The 17564-nt window shown below is 41.6% G+C and overlaps 1 protein-coding gene across 17 annotated transcripts in view; it reads right to left on the reverse strand.

The window, feature by feature from the left end:
- Positions 1–1118: 1118 nt before the first annotated feature.
- Positions 1119–17564, reverse strand: part of ACBD5 (acyl-CoA binding domain containing 5) — a 46925-nt gene continuing 30479 nt past the window's right edge. For all 17 annotated transcript variants that reach the window (XM_034930180.2, XM_055092531.1, XM_003821425.3 and 14 more), the window contains 5 exons: positions 16678–16945; positions 14117–14316; positions 11063–11113; positions 10311–10420; positions 1119–3351 (listed from right to left, as the gene is read on the reverse strand). In XM_034930180.2, the coding sequence (XP_034786071.1) occupies positions 3339–3351; positions 10311–10420; positions 11063–11113; positions 14117–14316; positions 16678–16945 (642 nt within the window). In that variant the 3' untranslated portion in view covers positions 1119–3338. The remainder of the gene's footprint in view (positions 3352–10310; positions 10421–11062; positions 11114–14116; positions 14317–16677; positions 16946–17564) is intronic.

Raw genomic sequence — 17564 nt, forward strand, 5'->3', positions numbered from 1 at the left:
TATTAGCCAGGCGTGTGGCGTATGCCTGTAATCCCAGCTACTCGAGAGGCTGAGGCAGCAGGAGAATCACTTGAACCTGGGAGGTGGAGGTTGCAGTGAGCCAAGATGGCACCATTGCACTCCAGCCTGGGCAACCAGAGCGAAACTCCGTCTCAATAAAAAAAAAAAAAAAAAAAACCCTCTCATCATTTTCCACATAAGACCAGAGATGTGTATTTAAGATGGTTGATTAGGGCTGGGTGCGGTGACTCAGGCCTGTAATCCCAGCACTTTGGGAGGCAGAGGCAGGAAGATCACCTGAGGTCAGGAGTTCAAGACCAACCTAGCCAACATAGCAAAACCCCGTCTCTACTAAACATACAAAAAATTAGCCAGGTGTGGTGGTGGGTGCCTGTAATCCCAGCTATGTGGGAGGCTGAGGCAGGCGAATCACTGGAACCTGGGAAGCAGAGGTTGCAGTAAGCTGAGATCACACCACTGCAATCCAGCCTGGGCGGCAGAGCAAGACTCCATCTCAAATAATAATAATAATAATAATAATAATAATAATAATAAGACGGTTGATTAGGGTTCATTGTGTGGCTGTGGGAAGCTATTTATTTGGTGTAAGAACTGAAACTGGCTGGGCACAGTGGCTCACGCCTGTCATCCCAGCACTTTGGGAGGCCAAGGCGGGTAGATCACAAGGTCAAGAGATGGAAACCATCCTGGCCAACATGGTGAAACCCCGTCTCTACTAAAAATACAAAAATTAGCTGGGAGTGGTGGCACATGCCTGTACTCCCAGCTACTCGGGAGGCTGAGGCAGGAGAATCGCTTGAACCTGAGAGGCGGAGGTTGCAGTGAGCCGAGATCACGCCACTGCACTCTAGCCTGGCAACAGAGCGAGACTCTGTCTCAAAAAAAAGTAAAACCAAGAATCTGACTGGATTGCTAATATTCTCAACCAGATGACTAAATAAGTTAAATTTCATCCCAGTTTCTGATTTTTATCAAATTGTGTGGAATAGCATGGCTTTATTTTGAGAGTCATAATTACTTTATGTGCGACTACTACTTACTCTCATTGAATTCTTACCTAATCAATGGGCTAATAGTAACAAGTAATAAAAGCCATATCATTTCTCATTAACCTTTTATTTTTAACTTAGTTTTACAATAAACAGAAAAGAAGTTATCATTAAAAAAATACCATAGCTGTCAAGTTTAAATGAGGTTCTTATTAAACAAAGCAGGAACACTATATCCTATAATTACATCTTTACTTTTATATACAAGAACTGTGTGCAAAGTGCTTTTCAAACTATAAAATAAGACTTTGGAACAGGATAGAAATGGTTATCCCTAGGAGTTAGTTATCCCAGACTGCTTGTAATGATTCACAACTGCTTACACTCTTAATTTGCATTTTATTTATTTATATACTAAGAGAAAAGACACTTTTTACTGATACCAAATTGATATCTCATTTTTGAAAATAATCTTTGATCCACAGGTCTAAATGTTATTTTTCCATATAAATTCAGTTGCTTGCTTCACTTTTTCCTAAATAAATAGGGAACACTTTTTTAAAAGCAAATAGTAGTAGATCCCTTTAGACAGACATATTTTAATCAGTATGGGATTAAATAATTAAAGTTATTTGAAAGAAAAAAATAAGGAAAAAGAGTTTGGGAAAAGTAAATTGTATTCTTATACTTTTCAGGCAAACAAAGAACCATCCTGTATACTAAAGACAGATTATTTCTTATTTAAAACACTGTGAACATATGATGCTAAACCCAACATCATACATCTTGAGAATGCTTAAAAATTATTTGCTACAGGCCAGGTGCAGTGGCTCACGCCTCTAATCCCAGCACTTTGGGAGGCCGAGGCGGGCAGATCACCTGAGGTTGGGAGTTTGAGATCAGCCTTACCAACATGGAGAAACCCCGTCTCTACTAAAAATACAAAATTAGCCAGGCATGGTGGTGCATGCCTGTAATCCCAGCTATTTGGGAGAGTGAGGCAGGAGAATCATTTGAACCCAGGAGGTGGAAGTTGCAGTGAGCCAAGATCACGCCATTGCCCTCCAGCCTGGGCAACAAGAGAGAAACTCCGTTTAAAAAAAAAAAAATTATTTGTTACAAAGACTGCATCAAAGAAATCTTCAAAGCACAAGGTACATCTAAGTGAGCAGGAAGTTTTGGAAGGCATACAGGAAAAGTCTCCAAGGATCTAAATTGTAGTCTTCTTTTTGGTCTAGATGAGAGAGGTGGGGAAGAGGGACTTAAATTTCTGTTAGCTGGGCATGCCTTATTCCTATGGAAGCATTTGGCCCGTTAGCTTGCAAATCCCTCCAGTACTCCTGTGAAGTAGGTGTATCTAAAATAGTACACCCCGAAGGAAAAACTGAGGCACTAAGAGGTTAAGAGTCCAGTCTGTATAGTTCATCAGTTGCAGAAAAGTGATTTTCGTGTGTTTCCTTTTTGACTGTTGTAAAAACAGTATAAATAAGTTTTCATTTTATATTTCAAAGCACCCTATGAAGCAGACACTAGATATCCTCAGTTAAACAAAAATGATTACAAAGGAATACATTTATATGATTGAATAAAAACCTTATTAATCATCTACAGGCTCAGAATACACTTTTAAACCTATATGAAGCTCATTCTTCACCATTTCCATCAGTGGGTTATGTCTAGTCTGCAAATCATTTGTAAAAACTCAGTCTGGTACATAGGACTCCACTTTTTAATAATGATGCCTGAACACCAAACTCAAGAGTTGTGAATGCCCAAGAAAGATTATGGGCAGCCCACAAAGTGAATATGACCATTCTTCCTGTGGTTTTCTACTATGTGCCATGGCAACTCCGTGACTAAGATATAAAGTCGATTACATCTCATTTGAAATTCACTCCTGGTTTGCATTCTTTCTTTTATTTAATTTAGAAAATTAAAAATAATAACTTATAAATTTGATCTCATTATCACAATGGTACCTTTGAAAAGCAGCTTATGTTACTCTATGGAAGATAATCAGGTAAACATGTTACCAAATGATCATTAATAATTTAATGTCCTTCAAGTTCAAGGGCAGGGTAAATCTGTGTATACTACTTATAACCTAGTAGAGATTGATTATTCAAGTATCAGCAATATTAGTCCTTAAAATGTTATCGTTTGTGTAGTGCAAAATATATATGTGTATATATGTACACAAACTAAACTACTGGACAACAAAAAGCAATGTAATCATCACAAACTAAGATTTTCTTGTGAACACCACAATCCAGTTCATTCTGAGGTCATCCAGTTCCAGTAGTCTTCTTGAGGAAAACACCATTTTCCTCAGTTCAGTTTTCTTTAAAAAGAAAATAAAAACCAATTTCCTGTGAGTATGAATGCAAATAATTCTCTGGATGGTAACATAATAATAATAACATACAAATTCAAAATAAAACCATAATATTACCAACAGTCTTTATAGAACTACATCATATGACTTGCAGCCTGATAGGAAAGATCCAATTACAAGTGCTGAAATTACCAAACAGTTTTAAATTATTTATTTATTTATTTACTGGGGCAAAGTCTTGCTCTGTCGTCCAGGCTGGACTGCAATGGTGCCATCTTGGCTCACTGCAACCTCCGCCTCCCAGGTACAAGCGATTCTCCTGCCTCAGCCTTGCAAGTAGCTGGCATTACAGGTGTGTGCCACCACACCTGGGTAATTTCTGTATTTTTAATAGAGACGAGGTTTCACCATCTTGAACTCCTGATATCAGGTGATCTACCCACCTCAGCCTCCCAAAGTGTTGGGATTACAGGCGTTAGCTATGGTGCCCAGCCATCCCGGCCAGTTTTTAATAAATAATTTAAATGTACATTCATCCTCTCTTACTTTCTAGATTCTTACCCTTTTCTAATTGGCTATTACACAATTAAGATTTGTGGAAATGATTTCATAATTTTATCAAAATGGAAAAGTTATGAAACAAATGCGTAACAAAACTGTAAGAGGATAATAGATGTACGACCTGGAGTATTCACTTAATCAACACGGATTATGTTTCTATTACTTTCCAGGCTCTGTGCCAGGCCCTGGGCATTCAGAGATAAATGAGGCAGGCTCTCAGGCCTCAAGACAGCTCTCAGTTTAGGTGGTGGGGGAGGAAGAGGCATATAAACCCCAAACTTGGATATATATAATATGATGGTTTCAAAGACAGAAGAGTGAATGAGCTATCAGAAAAGGCTGAGCTTGTTAGCACCTTACACCATCACATATGATCTGAGTTCTGCTCTAAAATCTACAAACCCTCCCCAGCACTCAAGATGCCAAAATGCCTGAAACTCTCATAACAGATTGATTCCTCTATGTAGAAATACCCTTATGCAACTCCTTTGGCAGGAGTGATATTTTAAACAATCAGATCATTCCTTATCCTCTGCAGAAATCCTCTTATGTACACCTCCTTGGCAGGAGTGACATTTTAAATAGTCAGATCAACTTTCACAAAACAGGAGATCCCAGCAGCGTAAAGAAAACAGGCCCCTGGAGGAAGAGAATTGTAATGGTTGACAAAGACAAGAGAGATGTGGGTTGTAAAGACAAACTGCCTGAGTGAGGTTTTAGCAAAAATGTTAGCTGCAGGGTGCCTGAACAATTAGCAACACTTATTAAGAATCTGCGGGATGCAGATTACTACACACAATCCTTTGCAGATTTATAAAAGGGCAGACAAAGCCGGAACTGTAGCTCACGCCTGTAATCCCAGCACTTTGGGAGGCCGAGGCGGGCGGATCACGAGGTTGGGAGATCAAGACCATCCTGCTAACACGGTGAAACCCCGTCTCTACTAAAAATACAAAAAATTAGCCGGGCGTGGTGGCACGCGCCTATAGTCCCAGCTACTTGGGAGGCTGAGGCAGGAGAATCGCTTGAACCTGGGAGGCGGAGGTTGCAGTGAGCCGAGATCGGGCCACTGCACTCCAGCCTAGGTGACACAGCAAGACTCTGTATCAAAATAAATAAATATATAAACAAATAAAAATAAAAAAATTAAAAAGGGCAGAAAACTTGGTCTCGATGAACCCCTAATCTTTTTTTCTTTTTTTTTTTAGATGGAGTCTCGCTCTGTCGCCCAGGCTGGAGTGCAGTGGCGTGCGACCTCGGCTCACTGCAACCTCCACCTCCCAGGTTCAAGCTATTCTGCTGCCTCAGCCTCCTGAAGTGCTGGGATTACACATGTGAGCCACCGTGCCCAGCCTGAACTCCCAGTCTTCTAAGGTAATAGAGTGAACATAAATCACTGTCTTCAGAACTGTTTTCAGGCTCTTTGTGAGGTCTTTCTGTTTTGTTTTGCTTTAAATCAACTTGCAAAATGGAGGGTATAGTGTGATAGAAGAAAAGTCACAGGAAACAACAGATAAGGGAACAGGAATAAATTCTGCCTTTCCCTTCGCCGCGGTGAATGCTGCTCTAGCTGCACTGCTGCAATTCCTTCCCCTCCTCAGAAGCCAGGGCCTGACTTTTTGTGTCAGTGCCTTCTGCCCTAGGCTCCATTTGGAGAATAATCCTCCTGAGACCCTCCCCACTCCCAACAAGTTTGTATTTATTACCTCTCTACTGAAGGCTGAATGTCCCCAAGAAGATTACATGATAGCAATTTAGGAATCTGGGCAGGCTGCTTAAGAAAACTGGTTAGACGAGACTATCCTGGCCGTCTCTACTAAAAATACAAAAACAAAATTAGCCGGGCGTGGTGGCGGGCGCCTGTAGTCCCAGCTACTGGGGAGACTGAGGGACAATGGCGTGAACCTGGGAGGCGGAGCTTGCAGTAAGCCAAGATTACGCCACTGCAATCCAGCCTGGGTGACAGAGCAAGACTCTGTCGCAAAGAAAAAAAAAAAAGGAAAACTGGTTAGAAACATCCTTTCCTTCAAAGTAATGTCAGAGGCATGTGAACCAGAGCAACTCCATTTTGAATAGGAGCTGGGTAAAATGAGGCTGAGACCTACTGGGCTGCATTCTCAGGTTAAGCCATTCTAAGTCACAGGATGAGATAGGAGGTCGGCACAAGATACAGGTCATAAAGACCTTGCTGATAAAACATGTTGCAGTAAAGAAGCTGGCTAAAACCCATCAAAACCAAGATGTTGATGAGAGTGACCTCTGGTCGTCCTCACTGCTACACTCCCACCAGCGCCATGACAGTTTACCAATGCCACGGCAACGTCAGGAAGTTACCCTATATGCTCTAAAAAGGGGAGGCATGAATAATCCACCCCTTGTTTAGAAATAACCACAAAAATGGGCAATGAGCAGCCATTATTCTATCCCTCTACTTTCTTTTTTCTCTCTTTTTTTTTTTTGAGATGGAGTCTCACTGTGTCACCCAGGCTGGAGTGCAGTGGCACGATCTCAGCTCACTGCAACCTCTACCTCCTGGGTTCAAGCGATTCCCCTGCCTCAACCTCCCGAGTAGCTGGGATTACAGGTGCCTCCCGAGTAGCTGGGATTACCACACCCAGCTAATTTCTGTATTTTTAGTAGAGATAGGGGTTCACCATGTTGGTCAGGCTGGTCTCGAACTCCTGACCTCAGGTGACCGGCTCACCTCGGCCTCCCAAAGTGCTGGGATTACAGGCGTGAGCCACCGCGTCCGGCCTATTCCTCTACTTTCTTAAACTTGCTTTCACTTTACTTTATGGACTTGCCCTAAATTTTTTCTTGTGTGAGATCCAAGAACTCCCTCCTGGGGTCTGGATTGGGGCCCCTTTCTTGCAACAATAATAATTTAGGCCAGGCATGGTGGCTCAGTCCTGTAATCCCAGTACAAGAAAGGCTGAGGTGGGAGGATCTCTTGAGGGCAGGAGTTCAAGACTAGCCTGGGCATTATAGTGAGACCCCATCTCAACAAAAATAAGAAAGTTAGTTGACACCTGCCTATAGTCCCAGCTTCTCAGGAGGCTGAGGCAGCAGGATTGCTTGAGCCCAGGAGTTTGAGGCAGCATTGACCTCTGATTGTACCACTACACTGCAGCCCAGGCAAGAGAGTGAGACCTTGTCTCAAATAGATAAATAAATAAACAAAGTAATAGTTTAAGAGTAGTTTCTTAGACTTAACAGGTCTGCTTTCGGTATTTTAACTCAAGGATAATTTTAATAGCAGAGTTGTCAGGCTAGACAACCAGGGACAGGTGTTACCACAGGAGACTGTTCAGGGCCTATTTCTGAACAAGAAGTCTGCAGGTATTGTTCTTCCTATCACATACAGAATTTTCTCCTGATCCACTGCAGAGTGATAGCATAAGAAATCTCTTTTACTTTTAAATTTATATTATTCTACGCTAGAAAAAAAAAACAGCAGACTTTATGTATTAATTTTAATGTTGAAGGAAAAGATATTTATTTTCAAAAGCTTATCACAGCTTGAGTGTGCTGGCTCATGTCTGTAATCCCAGCACTTTGGGAAGCCGAGGCGGCTGGATCACTGAGATCAGGAGTTCAAGACCAGTCTGGTCAACATGGCGAAACCCTGTCTCTACTAAAAATACAAAAATTAGCTGGGCGTGGTGGCACATGCCTGTAGTTCCAGCTACTCAGGAGGCTGAGGCAGGAAAATCACTTGAACCCAGGACTCAGAGGTTGCAGTGAGCCGAGATCACGCGAGTGCACTCCAGCCTCCAGTCCTATATGTTTTATACATATATAGGACTATCCTATATCTATCAGACATATCCTAGTATGTCTGTGTCCACGTGCATATTTATTCAATAAAATGAAAGCTTTTCCATGTCTTATGTTACTTCCGTTTGCCATCTTGCCCAAAAAGGGATTCAGTCATAGACTCAACACACATTTATTGAGCACCTACTACATGCCAGACACTGTTTTGGGGATGAGCTATAGGATGATCCCTATTATAAGTAGGGCACACCCTCTACTTGCCCACACTTTCCCCATCCTAATCAGATTTCTAGACCTTTCTTCTAATCTCTAACACAGAACCTATCTCTTCCAAACCATACAACTGCTCTCTGGTCTTCATTCCTTTAACTATCAGATTAAAAATTGCTAAACAATGTTAGATTAAAAGATGCCTAAATCCCCTCAAGGCTAAAACTTATTTCCACCATATCAAATATGGCCCTACTTCCAACCACAGTTAATCTATTACATATATAAGCAAACAATATGTAAAAACACTATACCTCGTCAAAATGAAGTTGCACAGTGCTACAGAATTTGCAGTTTGGAAGGATCAAACAGTTAACATACAGTAAAAAACTTATAAAGGTTCAATAATAACCAAGTAGAAAATTAAAAATAGGAAAGCATTTCTCCATTCAGAGACATCTGTAAACAGCTAAAAGGGATATTTAGGAGAAATAGTGAACAACCTTTTACAAAACTTCTATTAGTAAAGAACATTTTAAACATTTTTAGAAAAACTCCAATTTTATGTGACTGTTGATGTAGAGTGTAGTTTGTTTTTTCAATCTTTAATGAAGTAATAAGCTGCTTCCATCTTAAGCATAAAATAAATTATTAACCAAAGTAAGCTTTAGAGTTTTTTTTTTAAGCAAATTCCTCTACTCTCCAACTCCCAACTTTCTACAACGGAAACATGAAAAGGAACTTTGAGATGCATTAAAAATATGTAAACATCTACCCATAGTGGCACTGAGCCCTGCTGCTTATATCCAGCATTACTACATATCTAACAAACGGTTGGTTCTTCTTTCCTATTACCAGGGATATTTAAATGCAAAACACTGTAGAGCACTAAACCCAACCATCATAGGAGGAATTGAAAATGTGTAGAAGAAGAAAGGATTTAAATTCAGGTCTATATCCTCTTTTTTTTTTTTTTTTTTGAGACAGTCTCACTCTGTCACCTGGGCTGGAGTGTAGTGGCATGATCATGACTCAGGGCAGCCTCAACCTCCTGGGCTCAAGTTGATCCTCCCGCCTCAGCCTCCCGAGTACCTGGGACTAGAGGTGTGCACCACCAACCTGGCTAATTTTTTTATTTAATTTTTTAAATTTTTTGTGGAGACAGTCTCACTTTCTTGCCCAGGCTGTTCTTGAATTCCTGGGCTCAAGCAATCCACCCATCTCAGCTTCCTAAAGTCCCGGGATTATAGACATGAGCCACCGCACCTGGCAACTTTTTAGATTTAAGGATTTTCTTGAATCCAAGGGTTTGGCCTCAGGTTATTCCTAACATGGACAGACTCAGAGTTACTTTCAGGGATTCCAACCTATTATTTTCTGACCTATTTGAGGTACCTTGTCATCCCAAACTGGAAATCTGGCCCTTAAATTAAAGTAACCTCCGGCTGGGCACAGTGGCTCATGCCTGTAATCCCAGCTCTTTGGGAGGCCAAGGCGGGCAAATCACCTGAGGTCAGGAGTTTGAGACCAGTCTGGCCAACATGATGAAACTCCATCTCTACTAAAAATACAAAAATTAGCTGGGCATGATGGCACATGCCTGTAATCCCAGCTACTTGGGAGGCTGAGGCAGGAGAATCGCTTGAACCTGGGAGGCAGAGGTTGCAGTGAGCCGAGATCGTGCCACTGCACCCCAGCCTGGGCAACAAAAGCAAAACTCTGTCTCAAAAAAATAAATTAATAAAATAAAATAAATTTAAAAAATAAAAGTACCTCCAAATTCCTTTTTAATTAATTGTTTAAAATAGAGACAGCATCTCCCTATGTTGCCCAGGCTAGTCTCGAACTCCTTTGCTCAAGTAATCCTCCTGCTTCGCCCTCCCCAAAGTGCTGGGATTATAGGTGTGAGCCACCGTGCCTTTCAGAACACTGTTTCCTCACAAACCATAAAATTTAAAATGCATATAAACCGCACCCAGTGACATATGCCTGTAGTCCCAGCCACTCAGGAGGCTGAGGCAGAAAGGATCACTTGAGCCAAGGAATCTGAGGCTTCAGGGCACATGATCATGCCTGTGAACAGCCACTGCCCTCCAGCCTGGGCAACAAAACGGGACCCAGTCTCAAAAAAAAAAAAAAAAAAGAAGCATGTAGTCATTTTTGTGTGGTTGCCTAAATCAAAGGTGTATAAATCCATCAGATGCTCTCAAGTGAAAATGTTTTTAAGTCTAACAAGTACCTAGGAATCCACAAGATATCATTTCCAAGGCAGTTTCAGTCTCAGGATAAATACAGAATGTTCACTATGACGATGTATCTATAAAATGGACCTAGCATCCCTTAATTGCTGCTGAAAACTCTGTCTACTATAGGTTATGAGAGTTATACACCATTTCAAATGATGAAACTGGTCTTACCTTCTCCTTCGTTGATAGTATAAATACACCAACCACTGTGCAATAAAAGGCCATATGATGGCAAAAGTTAGCACACCAGGAGACATCTCGAAGGGCCACCAAGATGGTCTCTGAGAAAATACAATAAGCTTGTCACCAATCTATTCAATACTGCATGTATAAACTTAAAAACATACCTAATTCATAATTTTGAAAGTAGAAAAGAAAATTAGTAACAAATCTCACTCCTGCTGAAAGAAGAAAGATATTCTGCATTTCAGAGTATAATTCAGGAAGCAGGCTTTCAGGAGTAGTTCAGACTTAAATAAACACAAAACAAGTATTTTTTAACTGCAAAGGTAGATTTCATTTGGAATGATTTAAAGATTTTGTATATTCTAAATGTATTGTAACATATGAAACCATGGGCTGGGCGCGGTGGCTCACGCCTGTAATCCCAGCACTTTGGGAGGCCGAGGTGGGCGGATCACGAGGTCAGGAGATCGAGACCATCTTGGCTAACATGGTGAAACCCTGTCTCTACTAAAAATACAAAAAATTAGCCGGGTGTGGTGGCGGGCACCTGTAGTCCCAGCTACTTGGGAGGCTGAGGCAGGAGAATGGCGTGAACCCAGGAGGCAGAGCTTGCAGTGAGCTGAGATCGCACCACTGCACTCCAGCCTGGGCAACAGAGCGAGACTCCGTATCAAACAAAAACAACAACAAAAAACATATGAAACCCTGGCATTTAGATTTTTGTAAAAATGTCTTACCTGTGAGGTGGGCTGAGGAGCAGTCTGCAATGTTGATGTTGACGATTTTGCCTGTAAATGCAAACGAAGGTGACTTAGCCTTGAAAAAATGAAAAACACAGTAATTATTCTATTTCCTATCTTTTTTTAAAAGGCAGAAATATTGAGGTTTTTTTGGTTGCTTTTGTTTTCTTTATGTATAGAACAGTTGGAACGTAGAAATATTAGTTTATTCAGTATTTTTCTGCTAACTATACTTTGATTATCCCGAAACTAATACTTACCAAAGGACAAGTTCCCTAAAACAGCAAGCCAAACAATACTTTAATGCTTTATATTTTTAGTTCAAATTATATAAGATTATGAAAATAAAACCTCAAATCAATCTAAACTCTTATGTTTACAGTCTTATTACATTACCTATTCAACTTTTCTTTTTGAGACACGATCTTGGCTCACTGCAACCGCTGCCTCACAATTAGCTGGGAGGCATGCACCACCACACCCAGCTAACTGGTGTTGGCTGGGTGTGGTGGCACCATAGTTGTCACTATGTTGGCCAGGCTGGTCTCGAACTCCCGACCTCAGGTGATCCACCCACCTCAGCCTCCCAAAGTGTTGGTATTATAGGCATGAACCACCATGCCTGGCCCAATTTATTTCTTCTATGAGTCATCCAAGTGAATTATGCAAATTTTAAGGAAAAAAGTCCTTAAAATCTTTTGAACTTTATTTTATTATTGTATTGTATTTTTGTAGAGATGAGGTCTTGCTCTGTTGCCCAGGCTGGTGAGATCGTGGCTCACTGCAGCCTTGAACTCCTGGGTTCAAGCTATCACCCTGCCTCAGCCTTCTGAGTAGCTGGGCCGACCACCAAGCCTAGCTATTTTAATTTTATTTTTTTGGTAGACACAGGGTCTTGCCATGCTGCCTAGGCCGGTCTTGAACTCCTAGCCTCAGGTTATCCTCCTGCCTTGACCTCCCAAAGTGCTGAGATTATAGGTGTGAGCCATGGGCCTAGCCTAAAGTTTTCTATCACAGTGAAAAAGTAAATGTCTAAGAAAATACATCAAAAGAATTTTAGCAGAATTTCAATATCACTAAAGATATTGAATATATGTAAAATATTCTTTAAAAAAAAAAACATAGAGCATGCCAGGCTCAGTGGCTCACGCCTATAATCCCAAGCACTCTGGGAGGCTGAGGTGGGCTGATTACTCGAGCTCAGGAGTTTGAGACCAGCCTGGGCAACATGGCAAAACTCTGTTTCTACAAAAAGTACAAAAATTAGCCAGATGTGGTGGTGTGCACCTGTAGTTCCAGCTACTTGGGAGGCTGAGGTGGGAGGATGACTTGAGCCCAGGAGGTGGAGGTTACAGTGAGCCAAGGGCAGTGACGTGATCTAGGCTCACTGCAACCTCCGCCAACAGGGTTCAGGTGATTCTCATGCCTCAGCCTCCTGAGTAGCTGGGATTACAGGCATGCACCACCACACCCAGCTAATTTTTGTATTGTTAGTAGAGATGGGGTTTCACCATGCTGGCCAGGCTGGTATCGAACTCCTGGCCTCAAGTGATCCACTCGCCTCGGCCTCCCAAAGTGCTGAAATTACAGGTGTGAGTCACCGTGACCGGTCATAAGGCACTATTTTAAACTCTTTCCTTATATACCTTCTTGAGGATCTGATGAAGACAACAAGTCCTCTCCCATCAAAAATGCAAGATCAAAGACAAATGTGCATAGTATTTTAGGGTGTTCATGGACTCCTGGAAGTCTAGGAATTTGCAGTCTGATTAATAATAATATGTAACTGAGAGGCCGGGCACGGTGGCTCACGCCTGTAATCCCAGCACTTTGGGAGGCGGAGGCGGGTGGATCACGAGGTCAGGAGATCAAGACCACCCTGGCCAACATGGTGAAGCCCCGTCTCTACTAAAAATACAAAAATTAGCTGGGCATGGTGGCATGCGCCTGTAGTCTCAGCTACTCAGGAGGCTGAGGCAGGAGAATCGTTTGAACCCAGGAGGTGGAGGTTGCAGTGAGCCGAGATCCCGCCACTGCACTCCAGCCTGGTGACACAGTGAGACTCCATCTCAAAAAAAAAACCCATAATAATAATAATAATAATAATATGTAACTGAGAATCATGGAGATACATATAATTTTTAAAAACATGATAGCTTGAGTAACTTACTGATTAGGTAAAGAGAAAGATATTCACAGTGGTTGTTTAGGAAAGCCTGCAGTATCAGTTTCTTTACATGAGTCACAATTAATGTATTTATCTTGCAATGGAAGCATGTCTTCTTTGATTAATCCCTACAAATACTTCTTAACATCTGTTACAGCATGATGCTTCAATGCTGTATAATGTTTGCAGCTAGGTCAGACAGTCAATGCTAATTACCTCTTTACTCTCTCCAACAAATGTTACTCAAGAAGCGGCAGCTGAGTCCTGGGATTATCATAGGCCACAGTTGAAACTATAAATCAAGCTGTACTATCTCTTCCTATGAACCCTTTTCATTTTATTTATTTATTTATTTATTTATTTATTTATTTACTTACTTATTTATTTATTTGAGACAGAGTCTCACTCTGTCACCCAGGCTGGCGTGTAGTAGTGTGATCTCGGCTCACTGAAACCTCTGCTTTCTGGGTTCAAGGGACTCTCCTGCCTCAGCCTCCTAAGTAGCTGGGATTACAGGTATGCAACACCACACCTGCCTAACTTTTGTATTTTTAGTAGAGACAGAATTTCACCATAGTGGCCAGTCTGGTCTCAAACTCCTGAACCCAGGTGATCCACCCACCTCGGCCTCCCAAAGTGTTGGGATTACAGGCGTGAGCCACCGCGCCCAGCCATTTTTCTATTATTTTACCATTTTTCTATTATTTTAAGCAGTAATTAGTTTCTGGGTCAGTCTTTTCTTAAACAATATTTTCAAAACCAAGTTCTATTTTCTAAAAAAATCAGTAAAATACATTAATTTATGTCAATATGATCAACGCAGACTCCACATTGCTTTCCAGAATCAATAAGCACAAGAAGGTATGATACATTTGGAAGTTTACCTGCAAAGCAGTCAGCGTTTCCAGTTTCTGCAGTCTCTGAAGGACATTCTGCATGTCTTCCTGCAGTCTCATCAGCACGAGGGCGATCTGCTCATTGAGGCTGCCTCGAGACCCTCTGTCGGAGCCCCAGCGCTCCCCATCACCTCCACTTCCCACCTGCCGGCCCTTGGTTCCTTCGCTCAAGTGTTGCATCCTATGTCCTATTTTAAGAGGCAAAAATAAGCTTGTTTTAAATAATTTTTATACAAGTAGAAACTGTGTTTTATTCATTTTCCTCTGTTATTTCTTTGAGATCTAAATCTCCAAAGTGTGGCCAGGAGCTGTGGCTCACACCTGTAATCCCAGCACTTTGGGAGGCTGAGACGGGCGGATCACCTGAGGTCAGGAGTTCAAGACCAGCCTGGCCAACATGGCGAAACCCTGTCTCTACTAAAAATACAAAAATTAGCCAGGTGTGGTGGCATGCAATTGTAATCCCAGCTACTCAGGAGGCTGAGGCAGGAGAATTGTTTGAACCCTGGAGGCGGTGGTTGCAGTGAGCCGAGATCATGCCACTGCACTCCAGCCTAGGCGACAGAGCGATACTCCATCTCAAAAAAATAAAAAAAAACTTCCAACGTGGAGTAGAAGCAGTCAGGAAGTACATAAAATAAACTGCTGAGATCAAAGAAATTGATTTGTAAACTTCTATTCATATTGATATATTCTAAAATTTTTTGCTAAGGTTCTATAATATACATAATATACGAATACATTATGCAAATAATTCACAAATAATACACATATTTGGAGTGCCTGCTCAAAAATTCTTTACTAATAAGGTAACCAGACTGAAAAATTCAAAGACTTTTTTTTTTTTAAATAGAGATGAGGTCTCCCCCAGACTGGTCTCGAATGCTTGGGATCAAGCAATCCACCTGCCCTGGCCTCCCAAACTGCTGTGGGATTACAGGTATGAGCCACCACTCCTGGCCCTGGAGACTACTTCTTTAGAGTATTAAAAGTTACAGTAAAGAGCTACGTTTGCCTTTTTGGTCATTTTTGTTTGTTTGTTTAATTACATTATAAATCTCCAAAGGTATTTGTCTATTTGTTTGTTTCTGAGACAGAGTCTCACTCTGTTGCCCAGGCTGGAGTGCAATGGCTCACTGCAACCTCCGCCTCCCAGGTTCGGCCGATTCTCCTACCTCAGCCTCCCAAGCAACTGGGATTACAGGCGCATGCCACTATGCCCGGCTAATTTTTGTATTTTTAGTAGAGACGAAGTTTCACCTTGTTGGCTAGGCTGGTCTTGAACTCCTGACCTCAAGTGATCTGCCTGCCTTGGCCTCCCAAAGTGCTGGGATTACAGAAGTGAGCCACCACGCCCAGCCATCCAAAAGATTTTAAATGTGTTCTTCTTATTCTAAATTGTGTGTTCCTTATAGAAATCTCACTACTGTTAAGATTTTGTTATATATCCATCCATTCTTTTCTCTGGGCATATATTTACAAAATGGCATTACCCCTTATACATGATTTTATGTCCTAGTTTTAAAATCATATTATGAACACTTATCTGCCTCATTAAATTTTATTCCAAAAACACTTAAATGGTTACATAAATTCCCTAGTTAGGCTATGAAATAATTCACTCAACCATTCTCCACTTTTGGTTAGGTAGGATGAGTTCAAATTTTTTCTGTTACAAACAAAATTGCAGTGAATGGTTTTGTATGTAAATACTCGTCCAAATTTCCCGATCTCTTTAAGACAGATTCCAAAAAGAATCATTACTGGATTAAAGGATAACAACTGGGTCAAGGTTCCCAAGCTATTTTTCAGAAGGCTGAAACAGTGTTATATTGCAGAGTATAAAAGATACTATTGTGTTACCCTAGCCTTGTAGGAATGGAATATTACAAAATTTTACATTTGCTAATATAATGGGCAAGTTTTGTTTTGAATAATAAATAGGAAATTGTCTAGCTCATTGCCCTTTAGCATCCTGGACCTCCACTGCAGCAGAATTCCCATAGCTGAACCTGCATCAAGCATTGTTGGGGATTAAAAGGGAAACCAAATTAGAGCTATTTGCCAAGTTAAACCCCAAAGAGGGCACTGAGGTGCCTGATGCTGTTTTCAAGACTTCTATTGTTGTATCTAAAGGAGGTAAATTTTGAGATCAGTCTGGGCAACATAGTGAGATGCCTATCTCTACAGAAAAACTTTTTAAATTAGTCAGGCGGCCGGGCACAGCTCACACCTGTAATCCCAGCACTTTGGGAGGCCGAGGTGGGTGGATCACCTGAGATCAGGAGTTCGAGACCAGCCTGGCCAACATGGCAAAACCCCATCTCTACTAAAAATACAAAAATTAGCCAGGCATGGTGGTGGGTGCCTATAATCCCAGCTACTCAGGAGGCTGAGGCAGGAGAATCACTTGAACCCGGGAGGCAGAGGTTGCAGTGAGCCGAGATTGCACCACTGCACACCAGCCTGGGCGACAGAGTGCGAGACTCCATCTCAAAAATAAGTAAGTAAATCAATAAAGGTGAGGGAAGAAAAAAGGTAATCCACACCTCTTCCTCTTCTAACATTAGAGAATTCGTCAGTTTCTCCACCTCGCTTCTCCCGGTGTGGCGCTCCGCTGTTATTCCTGCCATCTTCTCCTCCATGCTTGACTTCACCTTTTCCTTCAACTGCAACCACCTGCATATTCCCAATGTTGCCATTTCCAGGAGGTACTTGAATATCTTCACGAAATCCAGAATTTTCCATGGGTTGACTGGAATGACCACCCAAGTAATACTGAAATGGTCCATTGTTGGACGTAAAGCTGTCTAAAGACTACAAATTAGAAATGACACTTAGTTAAAAGCTAGAAATGTGAATTATACACCACAAAGTTTTTACAGCAATAGGAGAAATACTGTTTTCCTAAAATGTTCTTTCATGTTATTATTGGAAATATTCTTTTTCTAAAAAATGTCTTCAATTCATACGCTGCTTCCTACCTGCAGGGAAGAGATAGGACAAGAATGATTTGTCCATGAACAGAGTCAAGAAGCTTGGGCAGTAAATTGTTTTGTTTGTTTGTTTGTTTTTGAGATGGAGTCTCGCTCTGTCACCAGGCTGGAGTTCACTGGCACGATCTCGGCTCACTGCAACCTCCACCTTCCGGGTTCAAGCAATTCTCCTTCCTCAGCCTCCCGAGTAGCTGGGATTACAGGCACGCACCACCATGCCTGGTTAATTTTTGTATTTTTAGGAAAGATGGGGTTTCACCATGTTGGCCAGGACGGTCTCAATCTCCTGGCCTCATGATCCGCCCACCTCGGCCTCCCAAACTGCTGGGATTACAGGAGTGAGACCCCACGCCCGCCCAGTGAGTTGTTTTTGTGAGTCAGTTATTAAAGAAACATCTACATTTCTATGCTTACCTTATTCTTAGAGATTACTACCTAAA

This window comes from Pan paniscus, chromosome 8 (genome assembly GCF_029289425.2).
Source record: "Pan paniscus chromosome 8, NHGRI_mPanPan1-v2.0_pri, whole genome shotgun sequence".
NCBI lineage: Eukaryota > Metazoa > Chordata > Mammalia > Primates > Hominidae > Pan > Pan paniscus.